The sequence below is a fragment of the Podarcis cretensis genome, assembly GCF_951804945.1.
Source record: "Podarcis cretensis genome assembly, chromosome: 5".
NCBI classification, from domain to species: domain Eukaryota; kingdom Metazoa; phylum Chordata; class Lepidosauria; order Squamata; family Lacertidae; genus Podarcis; species Podarcis cretensis.
Window position 1 is genome coordinate 52,195,545 of NC_137174.1, and position 14,656 is coordinate 52,210,200.

The 14,656-nt window shown below is 37.9% G+C and overlaps 1 protein-coding gene and 1 long non-coding RNA gene across 44 annotated transcripts in view; one reads left to right on the plus strand and one right to left on the minus strand.

Moving 5' to 3' along the window:
* TCF7L2 (transcription factor 7 like 2) overlaps positions 1-14,656 on the minus strand; it is a 212,741-nt gene that overhangs the window by 34,605 nt on the left and 163,480 nt on the right. For 32 of the 43 annotated variants that reach the window (XM_079975983.1, XM_079976013.1, XM_079976012.1 and 29 more), the window contains 2 exons: positions 9,508-9,576; positions 1,841-1,973 (listed from right to left, as the gene is read on the minus strand). In XM_079975983.1, coding sequence (XP_079832109.1) covers positions 1,841-1,973; positions 9,508-9,576 — 202 coding nt within the window. Of the gene's footprint in view, positions 1-1,840; positions 1,974-9,507; positions 9,577-12,326; positions 12,573-14,656 lie in introns of those variants that run through there. The other 11 variants (XM_079975974.1, XM_079975979.1, XM_079975977.1 and 8 more) reach the window with 3 other exon arrangements.
* Positions 12,348-14,541, plus strand: LOC307216124. The gene is made up of 3 exons (XR_013838920.1): positions 12,348-12,443; positions 12,547-12,894; positions 13,733-14,541. It is a non-coding gene; the product is annotated as an uncharacterized lncRNA (long non-coding RNA).

The following is a 14,656-nucleotide window of genomic DNA, read 5'->3' on the forward strand; positions in this document are numbered from 1 at the left end:
GATGATAATATGTGCATAAACATCTATCTTTTCAGATAAAATGAGTGTAAAGGATAAGATCCTTGAAACACTTTGTTTGGAACTATCCCAAGAGTTCTGCAAGACTGCCCAGGAATAAATAGATCATAATTTGCAGTGCTTGCATGTTCAAACTTTCTCAGGTGAGTAAAAGTTACATGGTTGGATACCTCAAGAGAACCCAGCTCTTCAAAATATAGCAAATGTAGAATTAAGAACAGAAGCATTAAAATGAAGAGGCACTGTATTCACAGCTAAAAAACGATTTTTTTAAAAGACACTCAGGGAGCTTTTAATCTCTAAATTAAATCTTCCTGTGTGACATTTTCGGGCAGACACAGCTTTTTCTCCATTACAAAATCCAAACAGATTAACTGGGCTTTAACCATACAGTGAGCTGTTTGCACACTTGAAAGAATGTTCGCAGAAGAAAAGTAAACAGTCTATGGACGTTAATCATATGTTTTACGATAACCATTTAGAAACCATTCCCTGTACTACCATTATTTAAATGGGTGTCAGACTATGCTGCCATGCACTTGCAATACAGAGACGGCAGGATGGAGATCCTTTTAAACCTATGCAATATTAGCATTAAACACAATCCAAAGGAAGCCCAATTGTAGCATATGGGAATAAAAGAAACATTGATTCATTCATTCATAGACTGAGTTTGGATGCATTATCTAAATATGTTAATCACAACTACAGCAATTCTTTGACAAGCTCTAACACGTATTCACAGTTTCAAATTTACTTTTTAATTAACTTGCAAGGATTTGGACTAACTGAAAAAAATGCCCTCTGAGGACTCTATGCAGTCTACAGAACAAAGACTGACACTATTACATCCTCTAGGGCAACAGGCTAACAAGATATATATTTTTAGTTAACAAAATAACTAAAATCTAGTCTTTAACACTAATAAATCTAAGCAGGGTTTAGAGAGTGCCATGTGTCCACAATAATCACTTTGGACTGGAGTAAAATTTTCAGAATGTAGCAGTGGGATTAAAAATTACAAGAGAGCATTCGATCCTGTGACACTGGCAGCCAAAAAGATCATTTAACATGATTATGCATTTTATTCATTGGCTAAAATCAGTAAGCCACATACATAACTCTGTAATAATCTTGATGAAGTCAACAGAATGGTCTCAAGAATGTGGTTTTATAACTACACATAGGATTTAGATTTCATTTTTAAAAAACAGAATTGTTAAAAGCTAAGGTAAAAAAACTGATTTTATCCAGGAAAAGAGCTAAAAAAGTATTATAGAACCTTTAAATACTGTAATATAAAAAGTAGTAGGAAATGACTCTGAAATTAAGATCAAATAAACTATTCAAAAAGCAGGACAATCTCCATTTATCCTCTTTCTAGGAAATGCTCTTTATCATGCATCTAAAATAGCACCTCCAACATCAGTTATTTGGAACAGTGAATGCATGTATAGCATTACAGACTGCTGCACTGTCTATTAGAATTTAACAATAGGGACAACTTGTTATTTCAGTTTCTAGATTTTGATCAGTGTATTCCATCATATGCATAGATGTTAGAAATTGAACACACTGTTGTTATTAAAATGCGATTGAGGGCCTAAATGACAGGAGACAGCATCCTGAGATCAATTACACAGTCAATATGTTCATTTTATTTATTTTTGGGTAATCTGCAGACTGTTAGCTTTAATATACTTACTCCTAAGTGAATATTGTGTGTGTCCCCCCCCACCCCCAAAATGATCTAACTCTATGATATTTCAGGAAGCTTCCTCCCCCCAAAGCCTAGCTCCTCATCAAACATTGTTCACCCTACCTGTTTTCGGATCTACGTCGGCTTGTAAGTGTGGAGGAGGATTCCCTGGTGTGAAGTGCTCATTGCTGTACGTAATAAGCGGCGTGAGAGGATGTACATGGTGTGGGTGCTGCACAACTGGGACTTTGTTAGACTGTGAAAAAAGAAAATGGAGAGTGTGAGGAAAATGCTGTGTTAAGAAAGCTACATAGCGCAAACATTAAGAAAGCAGTTTAGAAACACACACATACTCTGCTATAAAACTAGCCAGTAAGACATTTGTACACAGTAAGAGTGTCATCAAAATAGCCTCAGTCCCCCCCTCCCCATTTTCACACAAGCTTATTAGTTCCTGCTTTTCCTAATGATCTGGTTCTCAAACTGTTTGCTAAAGATGTTGGTCAAGATAAGCTCATTGTTATTAAGGACCACCCTTTGGCTTGCAAAAGCCTGACCTGTAAAATGAAACTTCTTTAATCCCATGCACTGTATTGTCCCAGCACCCATTCCTGGTGACCTTGTAACCCATCTGTATGGTTTTCGGGACCTACAGACAGGCCACCCACCAATTGGGAGGGGGGGCTGCCCTTATGGCACAGAAAGTAGTATATTGTGTTTGTTTGTTTTACTGTGCTTAGACAAAGGCAGGATGCATTGTGGTCTTGTAAGGAGCTTTAGCATCCTGAAATAAGGAAGCCTAATGGAGCAATTGATTGTTGATTGTTATCGGGTATAGGAGTTAAAAGGATCACTTTCACCAATATGTACCTGCTAATAATGCAACGTTCAAACTGCTGAGACACCGCTCTCACCCACAGTCAGATGTGTGCATGCTGCAGAGTTCATTCCAGGACACACAGATCTAGCCAAAAGTGAGACCCATGTGTCGGCAGTTCAAAAGTTATATTAGTGGGCATGCAGAAGCCAGAGCCAATTGTGCATCTGCTACACCCTGTAATAAGTTGCCATTCCCATTGGACCCTGTGTGTTCTAAAATAAAGGGCAAATCTTTACAAGGTGGAGGCCTGGCAAATCAAATTTCACCCCCAATTTTCCCTTCATGGCTTTTGAGAACAGGCAGTTCTATTATTTCCTTACGGAGAAACTATTTACATCCTTTTCTTTCATCAGAAGGACCAACTTCTGTTTTGCTTTGTTTAAAACTCTTTCCATATGAACCGGAGAACGGGACAAATTGTTTTGCAGTATTTAGACCATTAAATAGAAAAGAACAACTGGTCACTGCTCTGTAGTAAAAGAGATTGAGACTACAATCCTCTACACATTTTCTTGAGGGTAAGACCCTTTGAATTCAGTGGAGCTTACTTTTGAATAGCTATGTATAAAACTGTGCGGCAATGTTCAGTTCGAAGTACACTAATAAACAGCTTCTTAACAATGAATGTAAGTACACTAAGTTTTAGGGAGAAAAATGGCATGGTTATAAACAGATGCTTAAAGACATGAGGGCACATTTTTTTCTCTTATGATTCCAAGACAATGTAAAGCTATTATTTATTTTTAAAAATAACACAAACAGAATGCAACAATATATATTTTTTAAAGTGATACAGTCTGTATGATACTGTGTTCACAAGATCACCAAGGAAAAATTAAGATGAAACAAGCAAAGCAAAGAACCATTTCACTGTGAGTAATCCAATTCTCTCTCTCTCTCTCTCTCTCTCTCTCTCTCTCTCACACACACACACACAGAGAGAGAGAGAGAGAGAGAGAGAGAGAGAGAGAGAGAGAGACTTATTCCCTATAGAGGATTTACAATAAAATCCTACAACAGGGACATTTAACCAGATTAGGTAGCAGCAAAGATAAAGAGGCTAGTATTAGATGACAAATGGATTAGAGTCAACTTTCATTTTCAAATGTGTCTTCATTTTCTTTTATTACTTTAAGTAAGGAACAATTTGCATTAACATCAAGTAAAAGGAATTACATTAAAAGACCGAGGGACAGTGCAGTGGTGCTCTCGAGCGCCACCTCAGTCCAGCACCTGCCAGTCTTTGCTATTATCCTCAGACTAGATTAGCAACATCCATTGTCAAAAGGGGGTGGATGTTTTCAATGGAGACCATGAAACCTAGAATGTGTTCATTAAAAAACAATACGTATGTGTTTTGTTGATCTGTTCAAAGCACTTTTCAAAATACTGTATCATTCCTGTTTGTTTTTGCAGTAAGATTAACAAAAACTTTGAACGGGTTAAAATTAAGTTAAAACTTCAGCACAGCTATGGAGTGAGTGAGGTCTGCTTAATGCTACAGGAGTTACTACTGAAAACAAAGAATCTATCTGGAAAGCTGCAATCCTAGGCACACTTAGTAGGGACTGAGTTCCAATGACCACAGGGAGACTTGCTTCTCAGTAAACATTCAGAGGAACACACCATGCATTCATGGGAAAGTCATGCTTTCTTGGCCTGATTTTCCCACCTGTACAATGGGAATAAACACAACTTAACTCACTATTTTATGAAGAATAATTCAACAAGGACCGTGCATTTACTGCCTATTGTTCTTATTTGTTGTTTTATGCTAACTCGTTTTTAGAAGAATTTTATTATTATAAGGCTTTTATTTCGCAAGCTATTTCAGAAGCACAAATGAATGTCTAAAAAGTGGTATTTGAACGAAGCAAATGGGTAGGTATGTGTAGAAGGGTTTCTAACAGACTACAAGGTGTGGTGGTTCGCCCATCTTGTTCTGTGTGGAATTGTTCTAAATGGGTGATGCAGTCAAGCATTTTAGTATCTTTCATCCTTCCGTGAATGCATCTTGCATTTTTATATCTGCAAACTGTAAACTGTGACCTAATTAAAAAGAATGCACACACCAAAATGTTAGAGGAAAGTCACACTAGAGAAGAAAATCCTTTGGGATTCATTCTATCTCTTCAACTAGCTTTGTTGCCACACACACACACACACACACACACACACACACACACATTGCTTCCACACTTCCTTTCCCTCTGTTTTCAGACAAATTGCATGCTTGCAGTTTTTACAGTGTAAGTATGTCAGAGTGTACTCAGTCATGTAGCTTTTAAACTCCTCAATGAACCATCAGTCAAATGAATCACATGGATTCTATGTAGAATTCTCAGATTCCATGTACTGTACTGCAGAGTCCAGTTCACTGATCACACCTCCATGGCTTCCATGAGAAGCCATGGCATATAATCTGGTACGACCAGCCAAAATATATGACATGGAACATCTTTTCACTTTGTGTGTATAGTTTGGACCACAACATACTAAGCCAGATGTGACAAACCTATGAAAACTTTGGGAATGATTGACACATTTTATTAATAACATGCACTGCCTTAACAGCATCCATGGTCTACATGCCTGCTTTGGCATTAGAACTGCTCGGATACAGAAGTAAAATTATAATGCCAGCTTCCAGTGTTCCAAAGTTCATGAAATGTTACATACGACATGGTAAAACGCAAGAGCAGCTGATGGGGAGGGCAGCCTGTGGACCTGGCATCCTGATACTGGTGTCACTGAACTTACCAGGCCAGGGCAGGAGCAGGGCATGGCAGCAGTGAGTTTGGGATGGTGACAGAGCACCAGTGGAACCCTCCCACCAGAGCACCCCCACCTCGCCCCTCTAAGTGGCAGTAACACCAGTGGCAGGAGGTCAAGTCTGCAATACTGCCTGTCCCTCCCAGCCATGAGGAGAGAATGTACAATTCCCAAAGAAAGAGTTTAGAGAATAATTTGGTAAATCTTTACCTGGGAAAATCTCTTTTATTCAAATAGTTACCCAGAAGCTAATGTTCTTATGAGTGAGCACTTAGCTCCAATCCTCACTCTTCCTATAAATGTTTAGCATGAGCGATGCTGACTTTTCTTCACCACATCAAGAAATTTATGCTAGAATTCAAGTCTGAGGCACCTTCATAGCAGGTCTTCTGAGTTATCATCAGACTTGTAATAACTGCTTTGTGAAGGAGGGAAGCCTTTGTTTTCCTATTTCACTCCTGCTATTCTGAGTCCTGCCATGCCACGTTCAATGCCTGGAACAGCCTCAACTGGTTATTAGGGGAGTTTATTCCTGAAGGTTCTGTAGGTTACTCCCTTGTCACATCAAACACTCATTTGCCCTTCACATACTGTCAAGCCTTCCTTTCCTGCTTTGTCCACCAGGTCTGATACCAGTGATCAGATCTCTGAATAAGCGTTCGGCACGCTGTTGGTTTTAAAGCAGAAGTGAAGCAGAACAACGGCATGGTGGTGGTGGTGGTTGAATTTGCAAATTTGTACAGAAGGCAGTTTACACAAAACTGACACAGTACAAAATAAGATTTAAAAAGCAACCTAAAAACAAAATGCACTAACAAACAAACCCAACAGCAGTTAAAAGCAGCAGTTTAAAAAAGCAGGTCACACAACAGAAGACTGGGAGTCATGAATCTGTAGTCTCTTCCACTCCAGTTTCTCCTACCAACACTCGGTTCAAAACTAGGGTCTGGAGCTGTTTCCACAGTTAAGAGGGAAACGCACCACCAGTAAGTGGGCTGATACATAGTGCTGACCACACATGGTTAAAACTAATCTATGTCGATCTATCTATATATGCATATTTCTATAGAAATGAAGCTCTCCCTTTGTTTGGCGGCCACAATTTAGTTTTGTTGCGGATAGAAGAGTAAGGTGAAGACAATCACTGAAGAAGGAAGCATTGGGAGAGGAAAGCTATGCTCGGTTTAAAGATATCCAATAATTTGCAAGAGGAAGGTACAAACAATTCTGGAAGCACTTCTGGTTGTGTAACACACAAGGTTGGCTTTAAAAGTAGGATTATGGAATTATATTAAATAAGCTTTCGCTGGGGGGGGGGGAGTAGAGGCACAGGGGGAGACTATTAGCAATGTGAGTGATGAGAAGAAGATTAATCCTGCATTTGCTTCTCTCTTTGAAGTATACAGGGGGTTTGCCTGACTAAAAAGAGCAGTCTCTAGCACTATCCAATGGCTATAAAAGGTAAGTCACAGAAATTAGATAAAAAGCACTATTAGATCATCTTAGCCCATCCCGTCTTCCAGATACTGTATGTGATTGTCCTCTGGAGTATATTTTCCTCTTACTTTGTTCATGCTTATTTTATAATAAAAGCTAATAGCTATTCTGAGAAAATTGAAGTTCTTTGGAAACAGCATCTCTTTTTTATGCCATTAATGGCTATCACAGCAGTTCTTATTTTTTAAGTTAGTTATCCTAGTAGACGGAATTTAGAATAAATGCAAACGTAAATATAAAATGAGAGAATAAGGAAGTAAGGCACTCCTTTTGTTTTAAACTTGCTAATTAATGTTCTGGACTGAAAAGGCAAATCAAAATACAAACAACAGGAAAAGTTTGTTTCCCCCCCTTGATTGCCTATGCCTGAAGCAAAGCAAATTAAATTGCACTCATGGAATCAACAATGAAGTTACCAAACAGGAATTAGGGATGGTTTAGCACATGTATAAACAAAGATAACATAAACCATAGAGCTGAGTTTCCCATTAGAAATGTAAGCTGAACTGTGGTTGAAAGAACAGCTGTGTTGTGAGTAAATTCCTATACATTTCCCTCAATGCATGAGGTGGAGAAAAACCAGTGCATTACACACGCAGGGATACTGCTAGTAAAATTAAAGGTAATTGCACACAACAGCAATAATTACATATACAGCCCAATGCACTACCTTCTTATATGCCAAATGCTCAAGGGTACAGAAAGCTTTCAATAGGAACAAATCAGATCCATGCCATAGTTCATGAAGGTCACAACCCTGGGAAAGAACCGCTCACCTTCCAAGCATACTTAAAGCATAAACTTCTGTTAGCTTGCACAGCATGTTCTGTTAGCATCCTCCTGTCTACACTGTTCACATTTTGGATTGTGGTAAATTTAATATTGAATAGGCACTTTGCCCCAGACCTCTATGGCTCTAATTCTTCCTCTAGGATTCATATTCTAAAAGAAATGGAATCTCGCAACTCACCTCTAAACCTATGAATCACCACCACATATTGAAAACAAATGGAACTATAGCTCTACCTGCCTTTCCCTCCCCATCAATATTCCCTTAGTGCTTTATTTTTCTACACAATAAAAACTGGACTTGTAACTTAAAACTGCCTTTAAAAGCCTAATACACTAAAGCAAAAGAGAAGTAGTTTTGTAGGCCTTTTCTGTTAATCTTTGAGAGATTGCATTAAAGCACAGTCATCTTGGATTACTAAGCCCTTCCAAGGACAGCTCTGTGCACCAGCAAATTGTGCCATTCACAACACATTTACATTTAACAACTGGTATTCTATACTCTTTCCAGATGCTCTTATTAAAACTCTGCACCATACTTATGGCAGTCGGTAAAATATTATTATGAGGTAACACGCTTACGACTAGAAAGATTCACTAATTTTTATTCTCAAGACTGAAATGCATAAATTTAATCTCATTTATCTTCACTAACCAATGAACATTTTAAAGCTTTCTTTAGAAGTTTCTGGACTTTACAAATCTAGAAAAAGCAACGTGCCTGTAGCCAGTTTATTATTCTACAACATCAGCCACACTGAACATGGATTTCTCTCTTGTTTTGGCACACCATAAGTAACTAATTTCACAGGAGAAGCGCCCGAGTTTTGCGCTATTTCTAAATTTTATTTTTACCAACCTGTCTCCTATAACCTGGTTGGTCCTTGCAGTCATAATTGGTACCTAATGCCATATTTACAACAGAAATGTGTGTCTTTAATGTGCATTATTAATTCGAACAAAATAAGATTGTAAACCTTTTGAAACATGGAGCAGTATATAAATTACCTAAATAAACAAATACAACAGAATAAGAAAACAAAAACATCACATTTTAGAGAATTCTGACACATTTAAAAGACAATGAATACAAACAAACTCTTCATCTTTCCCCCTTCCAAGTGCTGGACATGTTATTGTGCGGAATGAGACCATTCTGTTTATCTACGCAACATGCACTTTATTGAAATAAAGAATGCTTTCACACCTGACTAAGCATTTTCTTCAGAAATCTACTTCTCCTTAGCCTATTATTGTTGATACAGTACTCTGAACCCTTTCAAAGTTTAGTGTAGCTCATTTCTACCTAAGGTCTTGCCCTGTGCTCGCTCCCTATTGTAACTGAAGACAAGGCCTCCATTGATAACCATGGCTCCCTACACTAAAAAAGGGCTCATTTTCTTCCTTCACACAAATGACAACAGAAGCGCTGACAACCATGTGCTGAGACAATACTCCCCTAGCTTGAGTCTGACAAAAAGCAAACCACACACACACACACACACACACACTCTCAAGGAGTGGCGTAGGCACAGCATATTTCTACTTCCCTTCTGTTTTTCTCTTAGCAGCTATTTCCTGGTTAGAGGACTGCTCCTATCAATAAGGGCCTACCTTCCAGTCCCCGTAATTCAGTAAATTGTTTAAATAAAACAATGCTGGCTTCTTGCTCTAAAATATGGGACAGCTAATTTAAACAAAGTATGGGGGCAATGTTCACTGATATCCCATGTCCCCTGTCTCACTTCTACATGACACTTTTATACACTCTTTCTTATAGAAAGATTGCAAGACATACCCACGTAATTTAATAACAAAGACACATTAAGGATACAATCCTAAGAATACCTACCAGGAAACAAGTTCCAACAAACTCAGGGCGACTTGCTTCCAAGTAAACATGGCTAGGATCGGTCTGTAACTGAAATCATTAGGATTTTACCACTTGCTTAGGAGAAAGAAAACTATACATAGTACCTCAAACAATAAGATTAAAACAAATGCATTTTTTTAAAAAAAAGATTGCTGTTATTTTAATGCTACTTTTGATGGACAGAAAACCAACCGTGTTTCATAATAGCATGTGACATAGCCCAGAATGTACAGGTAATAAATGTGATAATATACATGAAATATTCTTTTACAGGGAGGTTTTATTTTATTTTATTTTATTTTATTTTGGGGTGAGATCTAAATACTCCGGCAAGAAGATTTTGGGAACAATCAATATCATGTCAGTCAGTGTTAGCTTTTAAAAGTTCTGCCAAAAAACCTACAAGTTAATACATTAAACATGGTTTTTTCCTAATTCATGCTAATTTCTTTATGTAGTGACAACAATGCTTAGTTTTTTATTACTTGAAACAATTTAGCAGCCTGTTAAATAACTAGCCATTTAAAAATTGTGGCCTGCGTAATTCCAGGTTAGTTTTACCAGCATTATAAAAGGATTAAAGATTGAAACCCACAGGTGTATGCCTAATACAAGAAGTTGTGATGGAAAAACGGACAGCCATCACAATCTGCCCCCTCCCCACCTGCCTAGTTCTTGATGGAAACTTTGGAACAAGCACTAATTTCATTCTATGTTATATTTAAACTCATCTACATAATTTGTTTTAGGTTGTTATACACTGAGATATAATACGGATAAAGATCAAGAGCCCAGTGACATGATTTTTCTCCAAAGTGATGCTCGGAAGTACATGCATCAACCTCTTCTAAAACAGAGAAACAAATGAAACCAATCACAAAACAAATAACAATACACACACGCAAAAAAAGCATATAACTGTGCTTTGGAATTCAGGAATAATGTAAAGATAGAATGAGGTCTGCTGTTTTGTTCCAAATGTATTTAGAGGAAAGATTGGCTTCCTCTTCCATATGAATCACTATCAAGTTAAAAATTATCTAAACGCTTTAGTTTTTGATTTCCAGAACACAGGAGGGGAAAACTGTGGTGTGCCAACTCATGCACTTGTTTATGCAGGTCTCTATTATGTGCAGACAAAACAAAACAACACACACATGGCCCAGGCAGGGGAAAACATGATATTTATATACAGTAGAAAAGCTATTCAGAACCAAAGTCTACATGTATTTGAGGATGAAGAGATGGTTTGGATAAAGGGGAGAGTGAAATGAGAGAAAACTAGATTAACTGCAATTCATATGTATGTAGTTTTTATTGCAACAGTAAGACAGCATTTAAAAAATAAAATTCAATATTATAAATTCTCCAATATCCTATATAAATATGCATTTCATTATTACATAGTCTATAAAAGATCATTTTTATTAACTTATGTGCGTTATGTAACAGTTTAATATCCACAACTATAAAGACACAGAGAGACGTTAAGCCAAACTTTCGTCTTTGAGAATCTTTTCGTTCACAAAATATTTAAACACACAGACAGACACACACACACGAGAGGATCACTGAAAACTGAAAGATAAAAATGATATATAATAGCATTTCAACCATTTTTTGAAGACATTAGATAGGGAAGGCTATCCATAACGAGGCCTAAACCTCAATGAGACAGAGCTTGGTAACTGCAGCATAGCAAGCAAGGTATGTTCTGCATCCCCTTAGATGCGTCCTGAAAACCCCCCGAATGCATTTTTCTTGTCACAAGCACTGAAGTATATGTATCTTTTCAATTAACATCTTCTGGATATCTTTGCAATGCAAATAATTACTATAACAACCTGTTGTCTCTTCTATGTTCCTAATAGAGTAAATGAACATTATCCTCACTGAATCCAATTTATTTCCACATGGAACCCAGAACCATTCGAAAGAGCACATGTTTAACAAATATACTCAGATTAACACCTTGGGTGAAGGTGGGTGGGACATTTAAACAAATAATATGTAAGGTTAAGACTGTAGAAAATTTAAATACTACATTATCTTTTTTAAAAAAAAAATTCACTGTGGAAATCAGGCACTTAAAATCAGCAGAACTTACTTTACTAATGTAAATACTTATGTCTGTCAAGCAGAAATAAGGCTTGGCTTCCAAAGCAGAGAATAACTAAGAGATGAAATACCTGCACAATCAAATAAAATTCTGAAGCAAACATAACAAATAAATAAAAAGGGAATGTTTTGTTATGCTACATACACCTATCACAGTACATATACAAAAAAATACATGCACGCATACACACTTGCTTTTGTTGGCAAGCTCCACTCAACAGCTTTAGCTCAATAAATACAACCAGCTGTATATTATGAAATGGCCTCTTCCCTATGACAACACTCCGCAACGAAAAAGAGAACTGCTCTCCAAGAAGAAGAAAAGGCAAAAGAAAAATCCCCTCCAACAATTATTTTTTAATTGTTCCATGCCTTTGCATGTGATGAAAAGGACATGCATGCTTTGTGTTGTTTTGTAACTATTACAGTATGTTAAGAACTGTCACTGACAAGTCATTCTACCCCCTCCCCTAAACTGACTCGCACTGTATTTTTTTTAAGTATTGAACAAAGGTCACAGCTTGAATTGACTGTTCTATCTTCCTTTTAAAAAATGCTTCCACAGACACGAATAAAAACAAGTCACACAACTAGTTCAATGGTCAAGATGCGCTCTCTCTCTCTCTCTCACACACACACACACACACACACACACAGACTTAAACACAAATGCTACTCACCCAGCAATTCAAATTGAGATGCCAACAGCCAAACTGCTGAAACAGAGAGAACCCAGAGGCGAGTGCTCCTCCTTTACCACTCAGATCTTCCATTCCCACTAAAATTGCATCCCTCGGGTACATAACGGCTTTGTCTTTCCCACTCTTAATCTCATAAACTTTTTCCCCCCTTCACTGTCTAGATGCCAATTGTACTAGCTTTGTATTATTTCCCTTGCAGCTTTTCACTTTCTGTCTCCCTCCCATCCCCCGCCTGCGTTTTTTCACTTAAAGTACAGTCCTAAAAGATCAAGATGTTTCCAGATTTGAGGCCTGGCGTTCCCTGAATGCTCCGCATCCATTGTGACATCGGATGTCGGCTGTGAGAGAAGGTGTCTTATTTTCTAAGATTGTCTCTGTTGCGGATTTCAAAACTTGAAATAATCACTTCAGTTTTTTAATACACAAATTCTCTTACTGTCAAACACACACACCCCCAACCGCCCCTCCGTTTGCTTGCTAAGGATAGCCAAAGAATCAGTTACCTTGGAAATAAATGACAACGCTACTACGATTCAAATAGTTACAGGTAATGCTATGTGTAGTGAGACAACAACGGATAGCCATGAGGGAGCAGGAGCACCTAAGTGTAACAAGCAGTCACTGTCAGATCCCACCAAACAAATTTCTTCAGGAGAGACCTGCAGGAAGCAGTTTTGACACATTTTGTTATCAATTTGACACATTAGTAATCACTCTCTTTCTCCCCCAACTTTTACCAATATTAAATTTTTTGGGTTTTGGTTTAAACAGGTTGGTTCACATGAAAACAGTATAAGAAATGCTCATCAAGTTTACTACAGTCTTGCTGTCTAAGGTATTTTGCTACAGCAAGCTTATTTTAGTTTCTGTAAGCACGAGCTTAAAAGAGAGACCAGATTCCTCCGCGAACTGAAAAATTGTGTCTTTTTTCATCTACATTCATAAGTTATCCATTCTTTGTGACAGGTATTGACTTAAGAAACAAAAATCGCAAAGGCAGCTCTAGTTTTTATGGGGGAATGCGGTCAAACCTATAGTGGCTACCTCTCAAACTACCTGACAAGAAAGTGCCAGTAATATGGTTAAGCACGATGGAGAGGTAAAACTATCTGTGGTTCAGTATGATTAGTAGTTCAGTGTGCAAGTTAATTTTATCATAGCAAAAAAGTTTCTGAAATGTCCAAAACCCACAAAGAATTTATACCCATCTGGAGGAGATGTGAAGAAGACCTGTCATAAACCCTCATACCTTTATATATAGTAATATAACCTACACAATGATTTTTAAGACAGTTTCAAAACTTATGCTGCGCTAATCACTACAGAAGTCACTGAAATGTTCTCCTGCTGTATTAATTACTATCGTTGCTATTATTACTTTACAGGTGTACAGACTGATCTGCAATTCAGAAGTGGAGACAAAACCTTAAGAATCTGGAGACACTCGCCAGAATGTAATCAACGGAGACAGAAAGTTCTTCTGTTTGCTTTTCTTACCACCATCCTTTTCCGCACTTATCTGGCCTTTGCACGTAAAGTGTCAGCCAGCAACCGTTAAGGCCCTTAATACCAAAACAAAACCCTGCAATTTCCCTTTACATGGCAATAACAAAAGCAATGAGGCTCCAGTTTGACAAGTAAAAAGCTCCAACAACACGGCAACTAATTGCCTTCCCTCCCTCTATTCACAGCGGCCACCACACTCCAGCGGCTGCTTTTGTCCCACGTGCAATTTCTTAAGTAAACTGCAAGTTCTCTGGCTGGTGATGGACAGTTCCCAATCATTTAGCAACAATAACTTATAAAGTGCAGCAAATAGGATGGGCAGCTTTTAAACTGAGGCTTTCCTTTTCTTGGATATCCCAAAAACAGGAGGCAGAGGGAAGCAACATAAGGGGGGGGGGGGGTTGAGGAAGCACAACAGTATAATGCCTAGTATTTTTTTCCTTACTTCTTTCCTATAAGCAATGCATGTACCTACCAAGTTTCTTCAAAAAATAGTTTCTCAGCAGAACTGATCTGAAAGCATTGCAAAGAGCAATCATCTAGTTAACGTTCTGCAACTAAAATTTCCAAAAATATTTGGGTTTGCGGGGGCGGGGGGTGTTGAAGTGTCAGAGAAGTAAGCACAGTCTAAGAACAGAAACCCAACTAATTAAGAAACAAAATATCTGAAAGTTAGCAAAATAAGCTGTGATAGTACCTCTGTGGAGGGATAGAACCCTCCTCTTGTTGCAATGAAGTTGCAATTACACATGGGAGAGACCAAATGGATCTGCTGTTCAATATCAGATTCTTCTTAGGTCCAG